The sequence below is a fragment of the Macrobrachium nipponense genome, chromosome 8 (assembly GCF_015104395.2).
Source record: "Macrobrachium nipponense isolate FS-2020 chromosome 8, ASM1510439v2, whole genome shotgun sequence".
NCBI classification, from domain to species: domain Eukaryota; kingdom Metazoa; phylum Arthropoda; class Malacostraca; order Decapoda; family Palaemonidae; genus Macrobrachium; species Macrobrachium nipponense.
Window position 1 is genome coordinate 31,914,631 of NC_087203.1, and position 15,768 is coordinate 31,930,398.

Sequence of the window (15,768 nt, forward strand, 5' to 3'; positions counted from 1 at the left end):
ACTCAAAGACCTATTCGTGAATAAAGTGTAGTTATCCCAGACCAGGTGCTCTTAAAGGGTGGTTAAAGGGTGGTCCATGGCCTGCTAAGCAAGCCACAGCACACTCTCAGGGGAACCCAAGAAACCTCCCAATTCTTGCACTGCTAAAATGAACTTATTAATGTTGTGTAAATCTAAGTTTTATAGCAAAAATGGGATACTAGAACACGTGCAATTTTTTTATTGGAAAAAATAATTGCAGTCTTAATAATAATACAAGACTACACACAAGTTGCTGAAAAGTTCCTGGGTATCTCTGGTCAATAACAGTATAGTATATGCCTCTATGAGTGTTATTGAAAACGGAGTCACAGGTGTCTCCAGATAATAAATTATTAATAACCATATATAGCTAGATACAGGTAACTGAAACCTTATCAGGCATCTCTTAAGATAACAACGGAATACGAATGCATGTAGCTGTCTGTAATATAGTCAGAGGCGTCTCCATTTATCAACCTAACAGTATACTATACGTCTGGATGCGGCAACTGACACACAGTCAGAGGTGTCTATGGTTAGTAAGTCCACGACTACTTGCAGCTCACTGAAAAATGGTCGTCAGGGATGTCTTTTGTTAATAATTTTGAACGACTGCATACCGGGCCAACCTTTGGATCTTTCGAACTCAATCTGGACCATTTCTGATGTGGTGGCCTGGTTCACAGCCAGTGTCTGTGAAACCAGTGAGATACGATACTTCATCTTTTATTGACTTTATTTCCATTTCTATAGTAGAACAGAAAGCAATAAAAAAGGGCAAGTGAGTTAATGTAAGAAATGCTACATCAAAGCAGCATTTAACAAGTCAGCAAATAAAATATGTAGAAAACCTATTTACACCACATATTAAAAAAACTTATACTGACTATGAAATAATTAATCAAGAATATTACTCTAGTTTCAACACATTCAAATTAAACGAACAGCACGTTAGAAACATCTAATACATCTTGGATTTATAAAAATTACACAATAATAATAAATTATAAATGAGCCATCATATTATTGCCTTTCATAAAAAACAACCAGTTTTGATAGTTCTCAATATGGTGAAAATTCATTCTTTTGAATCTAGTCACAGTACTAGTGTCAAAATAAAATTGTACTATATATGTTAACTTTACAACCTTTTTGAGAAAAGTACTCCTTTACTGCTTTCTATAATTAATTAGTATATTGCTTAAGTAAAAGCAATGTGTTCTTGACAAGACTAGAGTAGATTCAAATAGGCCAGGGGTACCAAGCCAGCCCATCTGGATGCAATTGCTCAAATTGGTCAAAAACAGGCCCTGACGATCTGCTGCCGGCCGAAACGTGGTTCCCCAGGGTGTCTGGGGATTATAGCATTAATTGCCATGAAAAGTCGCCACGAGTACTTCTGGATTTTAATCTTTAGCTGGCTGGAAAATAGTCATGCATTTTATAATTAATGGCAGCATACGATGGCAGTATACGACTACATTTGGCTGGCTGGAAAATAGTCAAGGATGTTCACAGTTAAAGAAAATATATGAATACATTCGGCTGGCTGGAAAATAGTCAAGGATGTTCACAGTTAATGACAGTATATGACTACATTTGGCTGGCTGGAAAATAGTCAAGGGTGTTCACAGTTAATGACAGTATATGACTACATTTGGCTGGCTGGAAAATAGTCAAGGATGTTCACAGTTAATGACAGTATATGACTACATTTGGCTGGCTGGAAAATAGTCAAGGGTGTTCACAGTTAGTGACAGTATATGACTACATTTGGCTGGCTGGAAAATAGTCAAGGATGTTCACAGTTAATGACAGTATATGACTACATTTGGCTGGCTGGAAAATAGTCAAGGGTGTTCACAGTTAATGACAATATATGAATACATTTGGCTGGCTGCAAAATAGTCAAGGGTGTTCACAGTTAATGACAGTATATGACTATATTTGGCTGGCTGGAAAATAGCCAAGGGTGTTCACAGTTAATGACAGTCAGTGAATACATTTGGCTGGCTGGAAAATAGTCAAGGATGTTCACAGTTAGAATTTGACATATATGAATAGCATTTGGCTGGCTGCTTGGACAAAATAGCTCAAAGCAGGGTGTTAACAGTTAATGACAGTATATGACTACATTTGGCTGGCTGGAAAATAGTCAAGGATGTTCACAGTTAATGACAATATATGAATACATTTGGCTGGCTGGAAAATAGTCAAAGGGTGTTAACAGTTAATGACAATATATGAATACATTTGGCTGGCTGGAAAATAGTCAAAGGGTGTTAACAGTTAATGACAGTATATGACTACATTTGGCTGGCTGGAAAATAGTCAAGGATGTTCACAGTTAATGACAATATATGAATACATTTGGCTGGCTGGAAAATAGTCAAAGGGTGTTAACAGTTAATGACAGTCAGTGAATACATTTGGCTGGCTGGAAAATAGTCATGGATGTTCACAGTTAATGACAGTATATGACTACATTTGGCTGGCTGGAAAATAGTCATGGATGTTCACAGTTAATGACAATATATGACTACATTTGGCTGGCTGGAAAATAGTCATGGATGTTCTGGAAAATAGTCATGGATGTTCACATTTAATGACAGTATATAACTATATTTGGCTGGCTGGAAAATAGTCAAGGATGTTCACAGTTAATGACAATATATAAATACATTTGGCTGACTGAAAAATAGTCAAGGGTGTTCACAGTTAATGACAGTATATGACTACATTTGGCTGGCTGGAAAATAGTCAAGGGTGTTCACAGTTAATGACCGTCAGTGAATACATTTGGCTGGCTGGAAAATAGTCAAGAGTGTTCACAGTTAATGACAGTATATGACTACATTTGGCTGACTGAAAAATAGTCAAGGGTGTTCACAGTTAATGACAATATATGAATACATTTGGCTGGCTGGAAAATAGTCAAAGGTGTTCACAGTAAATGACAGTATATGACTACATTTGGCTGACTGGAAAATAGTCATGGATGTTTACAGTTAATGACAGTATTTGGCTGGCTATGAAATGCCCAGAAGTATTTACAGTTAATGACAGCACAGACTACATGTGGATACCTAAAATGTAGTCGGGGTACTTCCTATTAGAAAATACATTCAACAAATTTTGGAAACTACTGTATTAGATTTTGAATTCGTCCTAATATCAAACCCGGAACTTTTGATGTACACGAAAATAAAGCACTTGTTGAAAGAAGAAAAGGAAAAACTACGTTTAATGAAGTCGACTGATGTCATGGTTCGAAAAAAAAAGCTCTGGTCACATTCTTTATCCGTAAGTGGGATTGTTTTATGTCTTTGTATGGGGTTTTTACGTTGCATGGAACCAGTGATTATTCAGTAACGGGACCAACGGCTTTACGTGACTTTCCAACCACGTCGAGAGTGAACTTCTATCACCAGAAATACACATCTCTCAAGCCTCACTGGAATGCCCGAGAACCGAACTCGCCGCCACTGAGGCGCGTAAGTGGGATTTTTTTCGTATCATTAAAAGGCAGTAATATGGGAATGTTTCTCAGAATAGAATGTTCTTCGTGAGAAAATACAAGAAAGGACCACCCACTGTTAAATACACAATGCTGAAACGCTGTGATTATAGTAGATTCACATTAACCGTGCATTTGATGTCTAGGCCAGTCCCTTACGACGCTCCTGATTGGCTGTTGATAAGCCAATCACAGGGCTGGAAACTCTGTCTCTCTCGAGAGTTCACATAAGTAGGATGTATGTTTCACCTCTCTTGAGGGATACTTTTGAAAAACGTATCCCTTAAGAGAGGTGGAATATAGATCCTATCCATGTGAACTCTCGAGAGACTGAGTTTCCAGCCCTGTGATTGGCCTATCAACAGCCAATCAGGCACATCAGAGAAATTCTCACAAGACCAAGATCAGGAGAGTCAATTGAAAAATTTGTTTGTTTGTATGGCGTTTTTACGTTGCATGGAACCAATGGAGAAGGCCCTTATATTCATATCCCGTATTCTCGCAATTCAGAAGACAGTCAAGAATCAATCCTCACGATTTTCGAAAGAAGAAAAAAACCAAACCAAGAAAATACTTGTGGTTGCCCGCACGTATGACTTCCGTCTAACATGCTGCAGTGTTTTTCACTTGTTTAGAACACGTCGTGACTTTTGAGATAAGGAAAATCCCATGACAAACAGCTGACTGACAAGAGGAAGACAACAATGGTTTGTGTGGACTCGAGTATGCACAGGCTATCTTATCGACGACTACAGATTAAAAAATAAAACATTTTCCTTCCGGTTCCTGCTGTTCCAACTCCTGTCATTGGCTTTTCTTTCTTTCTCTTATTTATCTTTTTTTTTTTAGTTTTTGCTTTTTTCCTATTATCATTACTTCACAACATATGACTTAAAATTGATTCGTTCTGCAATCTGCTAATTAGCACTGGCATGATAAAAAGGATAATAATTATAAACCTTAAAGTGAAACTGGGTATAATAATAATAATAATAATAATAATAATAATAATAATAATAATAATAATAATAATTAACACAAATCAAGATCCAGAGCCCAGAGGACATGTAACAGAGGAATTATACCTGTCTTTCTCCCAGTCATTGCATTGTTCAACAGCCAAGATCAAGAATAAACAGAAAACGGAGACCTAATCTTCTGCATATATATATATATATATATATATATATATATATATATATATATATATATATATACATATATTTAAATATATTTATATAGTATATATCTATATATATAATTTATAATATTTAAATAATATATATATATATATAGGTTTTACAAAGCAATGAGGTGATTAACAGCTCTCCTGGGGCTGGCCCGAAAAATTACATATTTTTACGTGACTAGGAAACAACAACTTGTTACTTAGCAACGGAACCTACAGCTTATTGTGGGATCCGAACCACATCGAGAAATGAATTTCTATCACCAGAAATAAATTCCTCTGATTTCCCGTCGTCAGGGCGAGGAATCGAACCCAGACCCTGCGATCGGTAGTTGAGTATGAAACCGACTTGTCCAACGAGGAACTACTAATATTTATAAAGTTCGAGAGTGTTATAAAGTTTTCTTCTTTGGTGATGACAAATTTGCCTATTAAAATGAAGCAAAATAAAAGAACAAGGGAACACACACGGAGGGAGAAAGTTCCAAAATTTTTCGCATTTGCATGAAAGAGGTGAAACAAATAGGAAGTAAACCCAAAGTAGGTACCTTCCTCCTGCCAAAGCAGAGAATTCCAAAACCTGATAGTAGAGGGAAATAACATCACCGAACAAAGCTAAATAGAGATTTCTTATGTTCGCCGCTTTGAATACTTCATTCTGTACGAGTCTTAATTACTTGTTACTATTATGTGTGGCGTTGTCGTTACTGTTATCATATTCGATCAAGATAAAATGATATGCATTTATGATAACTAGATATCCATTTCATATTTCAAACACTGATATGACACCAACCATTCGATACAAAACAGAGTCCATTTACTATTAAGTATTTCTATATCTAAACTGTTATTAAACGAATCATTAAATAAGTCAGCGAGAACCTAACAAATTCTGATAAAATTAAAATGTCAATAAACGCAAAAAAAACCCTTAAAACTGACCTGAATTGAATCTAGGACTTAGGTCAAAGGCCAAGCACTGGGACCTACGAGGTCATTCAGCCCTGAAATGGAAATTGGCAGTAATCGGTTTGAAAGGTGTAACAGGAGGAAAACCTCGCACTATGAATCAAGTAATAGGAGAGAATGGAATGTAAGTTGAAGAATGAGAATATGAAAGGAAGTACAGTAAAAGGAACGAAAGTGGTTGCAGCTACGGGCCGAAGCTACGCTGCAACAAAAACCCTTAAATACTGCTTACAGTGCACCAACTCTTAAAAGGAAAAAACCACCTCAATGGAAAACATTAACCCACCCTGACAGACGCGTAAAAAACCCCTGACCCAGAGAGAGAGAGAGAGAGAGAGAGAGAGAGAGAGAGAGAGAGAGAGAGAGAGAGAGAGAGAGAGAGAGAAACCTGTTTTCGTAACTTGAAAACAGAGCGAAAAATGCTGATGCATTATCTTGGAAAATCAGCACGTTGACAGAACCTTGTATTAAAGCAATACTGTCTGTATATTTAATATGGAGTTCATTATCTTTTCTAATGTTATTATTACATTAATATTATTACTATTATATATTAACCTTCCCGATTTCAGCAAGTCAAGTGTTAAGAGAGGGTGGAAAGTAAGATGGAAGAAAGAGAACATGAAAGGAAGTACAGTAAAAAAAGAACGAAAGTGGTTGCAGCTGGGGGCCGAAGACACGCTGCAAAGAACCTTAAGTAATGCCTACAGTGCACCGCAGCATGAGGTCCACTGTGGGAACTACCACCCCTAAGGGGCCCTTACGTGGGACCGTTCGAGATCTTTAGATTCAATTGATGATGATCCAGGCAGATTTCAGACGTTTGAGAGGAACAAGCAGGAACCTCAATTATATTCTGCCGAGCCATCTCCTACAACGATTACAAAGAAATATTGATTATTGGTATAGACATCGAAAGTGTTTCGCATTTTCATAACATCAGTCATGCAGCAGTAATTGTAATTTATGTCCCTGATATATAACGAAAAAGCCAACAAGAATGATTACGTCACTAACGAATGAGATTACTGGCAATAGGGTTATGTTGTCCTTTGTCATTATTGCATTTCAACAGAGTCAGATAGGGTGCAACCAATTTCTGCATAATGCAAAAACAACTGCACACTGAAAATAATTAAGGATGTAATTGGATTTTGCATGCTTTTTAACAAAATTGAAACTATACACTTCACACACACAACACACACACACACACACACACACATATATATATATATATATATTATCTATATATATTATATATATAATATACCCCAACACACAAATAGTGAAACTGACGTGTGTGTCCATTGGCTTTAAATAATATTCTTTTCAATACTCTCAAGTAGAATCTCTCAGTGCTCGACAGGAATATTGTACATTTGGTCTCCATAGGTCACGTTCAAAGTTAAGTGCTTCGCTTTTAACCAATTACTTTCGTACATTGAAGTAAAATAATTTCTATGAACTATTATCGTCGTCTGTACCTTACAGAAAAGTCTGTACCTTACAGAAAGTAAACAAGTACGGAATCTATGTAACACCTAATTTTAAGCTAAAATAGTTGTTAAAACTCAAAATGTTAACACTTGAACAACTAGTTACAAATTCCTTCGTACCTTTTTTCAAGTAAATTACATAGAAAATAAATCATATACATTTGTCTTTCTTTTCTTCTTTGTAAACCTGAAGAATGTCTTTTGCAATGTATGACGACTTTTCTGCAGAGATAATGGTTTGAATGATGTAATATTACATATGCACAAACAACCTTCTGGGTCAAGATTTTACATATGTCATTGTTTTCACTTTATTTTCAAATGATTTGCTACTTGTTTTTGTTTTTCTCCTGCCGCGGCTGCAAAGACGAACTATGCTAAAGTAAAATAATTTGAATTTAAGCTTTGTAAGAGATGGGTGTAAAAACATTCTAGCTCCATTCCTCTAGGTACAAACGATGAGGAAACTATAGCAAAGGCCAGCCAGCTTTGCAGCTAAGGCCCGCCCACTGATTGCGTCAGGACCATTCCTTGAAGCTGATTGGTTGGAAATAATTTTGAAACGTTCGTTAATCTGTGGTTCTTTTCATCTTCATTTATTTTGCGATGGTTATTTTACTGAACTAAAATATGTTGTGCTGATTATCAAACGAAAACATTAGATAGAATCATAATACACATCACCCTAAAAATGATAAAATAACAGGAAAATATGAATAAAGTCAGAGGTGTTCCGCGGAGGTGACACTGGGAATGTTTGCGTTCGAATCGGTGCACTTGAATCACTGGAAAATGGTAATTATACCATCTGATATTGCCAAGCGTGTTCACCATTCTAAATTTAAACACATTTCATATTGATTTCAGGAAATTTTACATTTTAATAGTCTTAAAATCGATTATACTGGAATCGTTTACACATTCGGAGGGATGACAAGCAGTCACTGCACTCCACAACACCAGAATATACCTTTGTTTAACACAAGGTTACGATATGATAGGCTGTACAAGTCATATTGGATATAAATTGCTGAAAATTTTCTTAAGGACATCATCCCCTTTCGAAATAACAGGATCACAAAAAAATGACGTAGACCTATAACATCCTATGTCTTTTTGTCGGTTTACGCAGGTTATGACGTTTGAATTATAGGCCTATTTTATATTCAGCCTTTTTACTGTGGGGTTTCTTGTTTTTGTTGCTGCTGTAATGGTGCTTGTAGTTTCTTCGAAAAATTTTCATATGGTATCATAACATTGAAAAATAAACATAGGCCGATTCATAAAATACTGGAGTAAAGAATTGTCTGCCTACTTTTGTTAAAGGAAATTTAGTCATTTGTTTTAATTAAAAGTAATCGACACCTTTATGAATATAGTCTGCGTTAGAATATTCTCCTAACACACCACACACACACAGAGAGAGAAGAGAGAGAGAGAGAGAGAGAGAGAGAGAGAGAGAGAGAGAGAGAGACTACAAGAATGTTCCCAAACACAAGTGATTCATGGGGCTACTCGTAGACTGGTTTGGATCATCTCATGCACGACTTTTCAGCTATGCCTTCCCACCATAGACTTCATTTTTATAGGAAAGCTACAGCAGTCTTATATTTACTAGTCGCAGTAATATCATTTGTTATCCTTTTAGTAAATATATTCCCAATATAGTTCACTGAAAGCAGCTTGATAGTTGTGTAAGGCTGAGACAGTCCTAAGACTGATCTGTGTGTGCCATCGGCTATGTGCCCACAAGCTTTGCTTTTATTCTCTGTGGTATAAGTGGCGTTACAGATACTATGGTTATCAACGCATGTATACGTGTACTACTACGTGCTCTTGCTGATACGTGTACATTCTACTTTATGCACATACATTATATATCTTGGAGTTTAAACTACTGTATTAATTAAAAGCTACATTTATTTCCAACAGATACGGGTAGAAAATTCTTTGCAATAAGAAACTGACGTGTAGGCCAATGCCCTGCCTCAAAATATCAGAAATTGACGAGTAGTTCCCAATCTCTAAATGATATTAACATTTGATATCCAGTATTATGATGAATTAATACCCTAACATCGGAACTGGCTGCATAAGTCTATGCTTCATTTCAGTTCATGTTAGTGTTTATGTCGGATCGCTTAACTCTCAATCCATACTCCACAATTCCGGGAACTCAAGTCTGTGGTGTCATGAATCATGCACGAAAATCAACATCAACCGAACGGAGTCAAATCCGTACTATAATAGTGATGCCGTTTTTTCTTCACAACATTGGCTTTTAGCAGTGTTACCATAAGCAGTTCATTTTATTTTTTTACGTTATTTATGATTTAATGGTTAGAATGAGTATTTTCTCTATGTAGAATTATTTTCGCGATGTTAGAAAACTACACGTCACTAGATTAATATAGTGGGTTTTGACGATGAAAAATAAAGGATTACAATAAAATTCATTTGTATAAATGCAGGATATGTTTTATATAAATGCAGGTTATATTTTATATCTTTATTTTCATAATAAAACATATTAAGGCAAAGTGAAGAATTTTTTTCTTCAGTGCCGTGGCCTGTGGTCGGAAAAGCCACGGAGGGTTGCCAGATGTCACCAGAAAGCCACACTAATAGACGAAATTCCTCAAAACGGCAACCCTGATTTTATTCCGTACTGGTAATCATTTGGACTGTTAACTAGTGTGACGCCATTCCCCCTTCGAGAGCTATTGTAGATTCACATCAACCGTGCATTTGATGTCTAGGCCAGTCCCTTACGACGCCCCTGATTGGCTGTTGATAAGCCAATCACAGGGCTGGAAACTCTCAGCCTCTACTTCAGGAGAGGTGGAACATACATCATGCCGATGTGAACTATCGAGAGAGACTGAGAGTTTCCAGCCCTGTGATTGGCTTATCAACAGCAAATCAGGAGCGCCGTAAGGGACTGGCCTAGACACCAAATGATATAAATATTTGAAGGAGACTATCTTAATACCAGTAAAAATTGTCCTCTCCTGACAACTACTACACTTTGAGAGAGAGAGAGAGAGAGAGAGAGAGAGAGAGAGAGAGAGAGAGAGAGCAAACAGGTATTATTGAACTCCGAGTAGCATGAGTGCATGACTCACTGGGTGTGATATGCTGATAATGCAACTCAATCTGCTAACCGCCATGATATGCGTTGCTATAACGATCATTTACGGTGTGAGCCTGTGAGGTGTACATTTAAAAAATAAAAGGATAATAGGGGAGAGAGAGAGAGAGACAGATCATGGCATTCGACTCCTTAAGGCGCTGTCACACTAGCGAAATTTCCGTTGACTTTTGAATTTGATGTCGACTTTTAATGTTTTGACGACGACTTTCTGGTGTCGTCGTCACGAATTTTGAAAACGGTACCGATCGAATTCAACCCATCGCTACCGTCGACTTTACTGTTTATTCATATCTCGGAGAGCGGGCATTTCATGTCATCAGATGCAAGCTGGAGTTCTTGGTACAGTGGATAAGATTGCCAGAACAGTTTTTGGTCGAAGATATGGGGAGAGACGATGCTTATGGGACCATAAGCATGATAGTTTCACGAAAAAGGGTCTTGAATGAAAAAATTACCAAGAGATCACCATGCGACTCAGGGAAAACTTTCCTGAACTTGCTGATCTTTATACAAATAAGCATGCTATTTCGTGAATATCAGATTGTTATATAGCCTAGGTCTGCTCTCAGTTATTTTATTATTATTATTATTATTATTTTTTGCATTAGCAAATAATATAAAAAAGATCTTTAAAATTTGTGCAGTGTTTCTCTAGCTTAATTTAAAATAGTCTGACTGGTTGTGTAAACAAGGTTACGAATAGCCTATCTAGGCTAGCCCTAGCTTATTTTTTAAATAAAACTGTTTCAGTCTTTTTAACTAGGCACGGACCCAAAGACTTTTTTTTAAAAATTCTATGCAGCATCATTAAACAAATGCAAGCACGACCCACTACTAGTTGCTTTGTGTTATAAAGCATAGTTGTTTTATCATTCCAGGAAGTCACAGCTTAGATGGTTTTTGTTTACGTGTTGACGACAACAACCACGTTTTGGAAAGTTGACGACAAACTCAGAAAAAGTCGACGGAAATTAATTTCACCACTTTTCCCAGATCCCATTTTGCCCCACGTTACGCAAGGCCTGAATTTAGTACTAGTAGAAAATGAGCGATGGAGGGAAGATGAGCATATTGGCTATATATGCAAATATTTGTGTGTATATGAGTTGAATATAGAATTTAGGCCAAAGACCAAGCACTGGGGCCTATAAGGTCATTCAGCGCTGAATTGTAAATTGACAGTAAAAAGCTTGAACTGTGTAACACAGGAGGAAAGAGGAAAACCTCGCAGCTGCACTACGAATCAATTGTTAGGAGAGAGTGGAAAGTAAGATGAAGAAAGAGAATATGAAAGGAGCTACAGTAAAAGGAACGAAAGTGGTGGCAGCTAGGGGTCGAAGGCACGCTTCAAAGAACCATAAGTAATGCCAACAGTGCACCGCATGAGGTCCACTGATGGCACTAACTCACCTATATATATGTTATGCATATATATTTAAAAATTATTATCACACAATATATATATATATATAGTATATATATATATATATATATATATATATCTTATTTTACATATATGGTATATATGCCTTGACTATTTCAGTGGAAATTTTGCGTTACATTAATTCTTAAATTATAATAACATTCTAAAATATTCTTCCTGAGAGTTCTGCATTTTATACACCTACCGCCGAACCCTTTGATGAAGATACAACCGTATCATACAACCATTGACATACAAATATCATAGGACATAATACAAACAAACAAACAAACACACAAGCGAACAAACGTTTGCAGACCCCTCTGTCCTCCACTGATGCACACTAATACAACCCAGACGGTTCTAGTTTTTAATTAATTGCCTCCAACACGTAAGCAACAGCTTTTGCTTGGTCTTCCAGGCGAGACGTTGCCGTCGTCAGATTTCTAACGCTGAAGCAATTTTGAAACCCTTTAAAACGGTAGACTAATGGTGGATCAAAAGAGATCCCATGATAATGACTTCTAAACTTGAGTCCACGAAGGTTCCTTATGGCGATGTGATTGATTTTTCTGAACTGTTTCTAAACGTATGTTGAATGACGCATCAATTCATCATTCATGAATGAAATTTGGATAAAACTCCGCAAAATAGATTGCTTAGGCCTATATGGAGGGTATGCAGACAATTGATAGAATGACAATTCGTCGAAATGAATGGTAAATACATAAATAGTTAGCAGAATAATATGGTAGTTTGAATCAATTTCTGTTCTTAGGTATCTAGTCATTGATAGTATGGTTGTTCAAGAAGTTCTGTTCTAAGGTATTTTCTTCTATTATTACCGTCTCTAATACTAAACATTTCACCATAGCCCATGAGCAAAATGGAATTCGTCAAGACAAGGGCGAGGTGCTAGAAAACTGGAGGTTTTGCTTACACAACTGATAAGAAACATGGCGATAAAACATAATGGAGATGTGAAAAACGGAGTGAGTGTGGAGCAAGATTACAAACTATTAATGATGTGATTCTAGGAAGTCCTTCGCGACATTACCATCCGGCAATGATAACTAAGGAGACATGAGACTCGTGACTGGTGCAGCCCATCTCCGGTGCCAGGACGTGTTAAAGTACTTTTTCTGAAGGTGCATCCGAACACGGTTAAGGTGGCCGCTGCTAGTCCACTCGGTTGTTTACCCTATGCCTGTGAGTGTTGCATGAGCACTGCCCAAAATATATAAAATAACCAAATCTTCTTTTGCGAACAGTGAACAGGAAAGGATCCGTACAAGAAGATGAAGACCTAAACGTTACGAGAAGAGGTGAAAATTTCAAGTTGTATGAAGACGAAAATGTGACTATTTATGGAACTGCGAGAAATTTGGACCCTTTATCCCAAAAAATGTATTTGGTTTTGTGATCGCACATTTGACTGTGCTCCACTTAATTCACAGTTGTTACTATCCATGCTCTAATTGCTGAAAATACAAATGGGAATACATCTCCTTACTAGTTGTTGATGTTGCAGATGAGGAGGAATTACCACTTATCTCACTCATAGCAAGCGAATCTAGTCACTTTTACAATCAATGTATTAGGCCTTGGGTAATGGTATAAGTAACCTCGCTCAAGCTGAAATTCTTGGGGGTGGTAGTTCACGAATTTAAATATAGTGATGGACTTCGATAGTACTAGATATATGAAGAAGAATAGAGGTGGTTGGTCTCAAAGAAAGAATGCAGAACAAGGAAATATACAGTGTAAACCATGTATTTAAAGAGTAGAGAGTAAGGAGTGAAGAAAGGTCTTAAAAGTGTGGCACTGATATCGCAATGTTGGTGAAATTAAGCAAGTGAGAGCACTAAGTGTACTGCGACGTACGTTTGTCAATGTTTGTGTGGGGGGGGGGGGGCGTGTCAGGAATGGAGGGGAGGTGGGGTGCTCGACGCGCTTCCAAGCGGAGAGAGAGAGAGAGAGAGTTAACTTTTCGGCTCCAAGCTTTCAGCTCTGCTTTAGGAACGGTAGCAACTTCGAATTTCGTCTTTTAATGAGAATCTATCAAGCGTATATTTATAAATACGTCTGTATCTGTAGACGACTTGAAAGTTTCCATTCTTAACAACACGGGAAACGGTTAATTAAGCGAATTAACGAATTTCAGTCACCTAGACTTCAATAAACAATCCATACCCTCCTCGCGCAACCATACTGAGACAGCATTCGCTGCCTAACGGACTACCCCAAGGTAACCGTTGGCGTCACAGTTCTTAACTAAGACATGCATCCAGCAGTCAAGATTATCAAAACCCAATCTAGAAATTTCAGAATATGGATGCGTACTTACATTTACTGAGGAATTTTCACAAGGATTGGCTGTTAATTTATCGATTCTGTCAACCATAGTCAAATCATGCTACACTTCAGACGGAGCGAGTTGCACTCACACTGGTGACTGAACTGGACTGGTGTACTAGTTGTGCTGAATGCTGAGTGACACTGTGACAGCAGAAGACAGTTGCCAAGGCATGTATCCGGTAGGTACGTGTTTGCTACGAGTTATCATACGCAGGGACATCCTTCAATACGACACCAATCGTTACTGTTATTTTCATTAATGCATTATTATTATTCATATATATATATATATATATATATATATATATATATATATATATAATATTGCTGTTGTTAAAAACAAATGACCATATACATGTAATACAAATAGTGTTATTGTTTACGTTGCGAATTGCTTCGTTCAGATATGAAACGTTCCATATTGTTGGATAAGAAATAGTCAATGGATTTCGACAGTTTGCCTGTCACCGACATGACCAGCGAAACATTCCGAAACTGAGCGATAACAACGTGGATTACAAACTTCACGAGAGCTCCTGAGTCCCGACCCCATAGTACGTAATAATTTCCAAGGCCATCTCTATGCAGTTGGCATCCCTGATCAGTCGCGCCTCTAGTAAAACTGTTGCTAACCTCACATTTAGTATTCAGTTAATTGAGACATCATTGCTTCAGACTGACAGGGAATCGATAAATGATATAAAGGCAGGAAATATTACTGGAGGAAATCCGATACAGCAAGACCGAGGTAGAGAAGCGACATTAAAAAAAAAAGTTTGATAATTTTGATAACTGTAATGCCGTAAAGCTGAAGAATTTTGGGATGGAGTGAGTTGCATAAAAATGGGTGCATTGTATTTATGTGATTAGCTGATTAATTTTTTTTTTTTATATAATCTTCGTTCAGTTCTGCTGTTACATGTTACAGTGAAGTTCGTTTTATATATATATATATATATATATATATATATATATATATATATATATATATATATATATATACATCTTTTTTTTACTTAACATGTCGCTTAAAAGGTATGTGATACACAAATGGAATATATTAGAAAAATTATGAACAATATCTATAACTTAACAATGCACAATATCTCACAAAATCACTACAATAAATAAAAGTGTAGGTGCATTTCAGCTATACCTAAAGTATATTCTTTCTTAAAGTGTTTTCTATAAAAATACTTTAAGAAAGGGGTAGGTTTTGTGAAAAATAATCCTCCCTTAATTTAAACTGGTTAATTATCCGAAATCTGAACGGCCCAGTGTAAGTGGAGACTGGTCAAGGAAATACATCTCTGATGTATATACTACACCATATACAAATTACGGAATATACCCACGTTACTCCATTGAATTTAGAAGTGAATATTAAAAGAAAGAAAGAGAGAGAGAGAGAGAGAGAGAAAAATTTGCACTAAGAAGGCGCCCTTCTCCAACCACCGAGGCCACATGTATACCCAGATGGACAGGGTGGCGATAGGTTCTCCCCTCGGAGTTCTCCTCACCAATTTCTACATGGGCACCGCCGAGCAGAGGGTCTTCCAGAATTTAAACAAGCCAATGATGTACGTGCGCTACATCGATGACACCTTCGTCAGAACCGACTCCGCGGAAGAAATC

General features: G+C 37.0%; 1 protein-coding gene across 10 annotated transcripts in view; it reads right to left on the minus strand.

Annotated features, from left to right (window-relative positions):
• LOC135222643 (uncharacterized) overlaps positions 1-15,768 on the minus strand; it is a 33,062-nt gene that overhangs the window by 15,786 nt on the left and 1,508 nt on the right. For 2 of the 10 annotated variants that reach the window (XM_064260779.1, XM_064260775.1), the window contains exon 1: positions 14,123-14,277. The exons of 5 other annotated variants lie outside the window; for them this stretch is intronic. In XM_064260779.1, coding sequence (XP_064116849.1) covers positions 14,123-14,179 — 57 coding nt within the window. In that variant the 5' untranslated portion in view covers positions 14,180-14,277. Of the gene's footprint in view, positions 1-5,672; positions 5,741-14,122; positions 14,389-15,768 lie in introns of those variants that run through there. 3 more of the 10 variants (XM_064260780.1, XM_064260783.1, XM_064260776.1) reach the window with 3 other exon arrangements.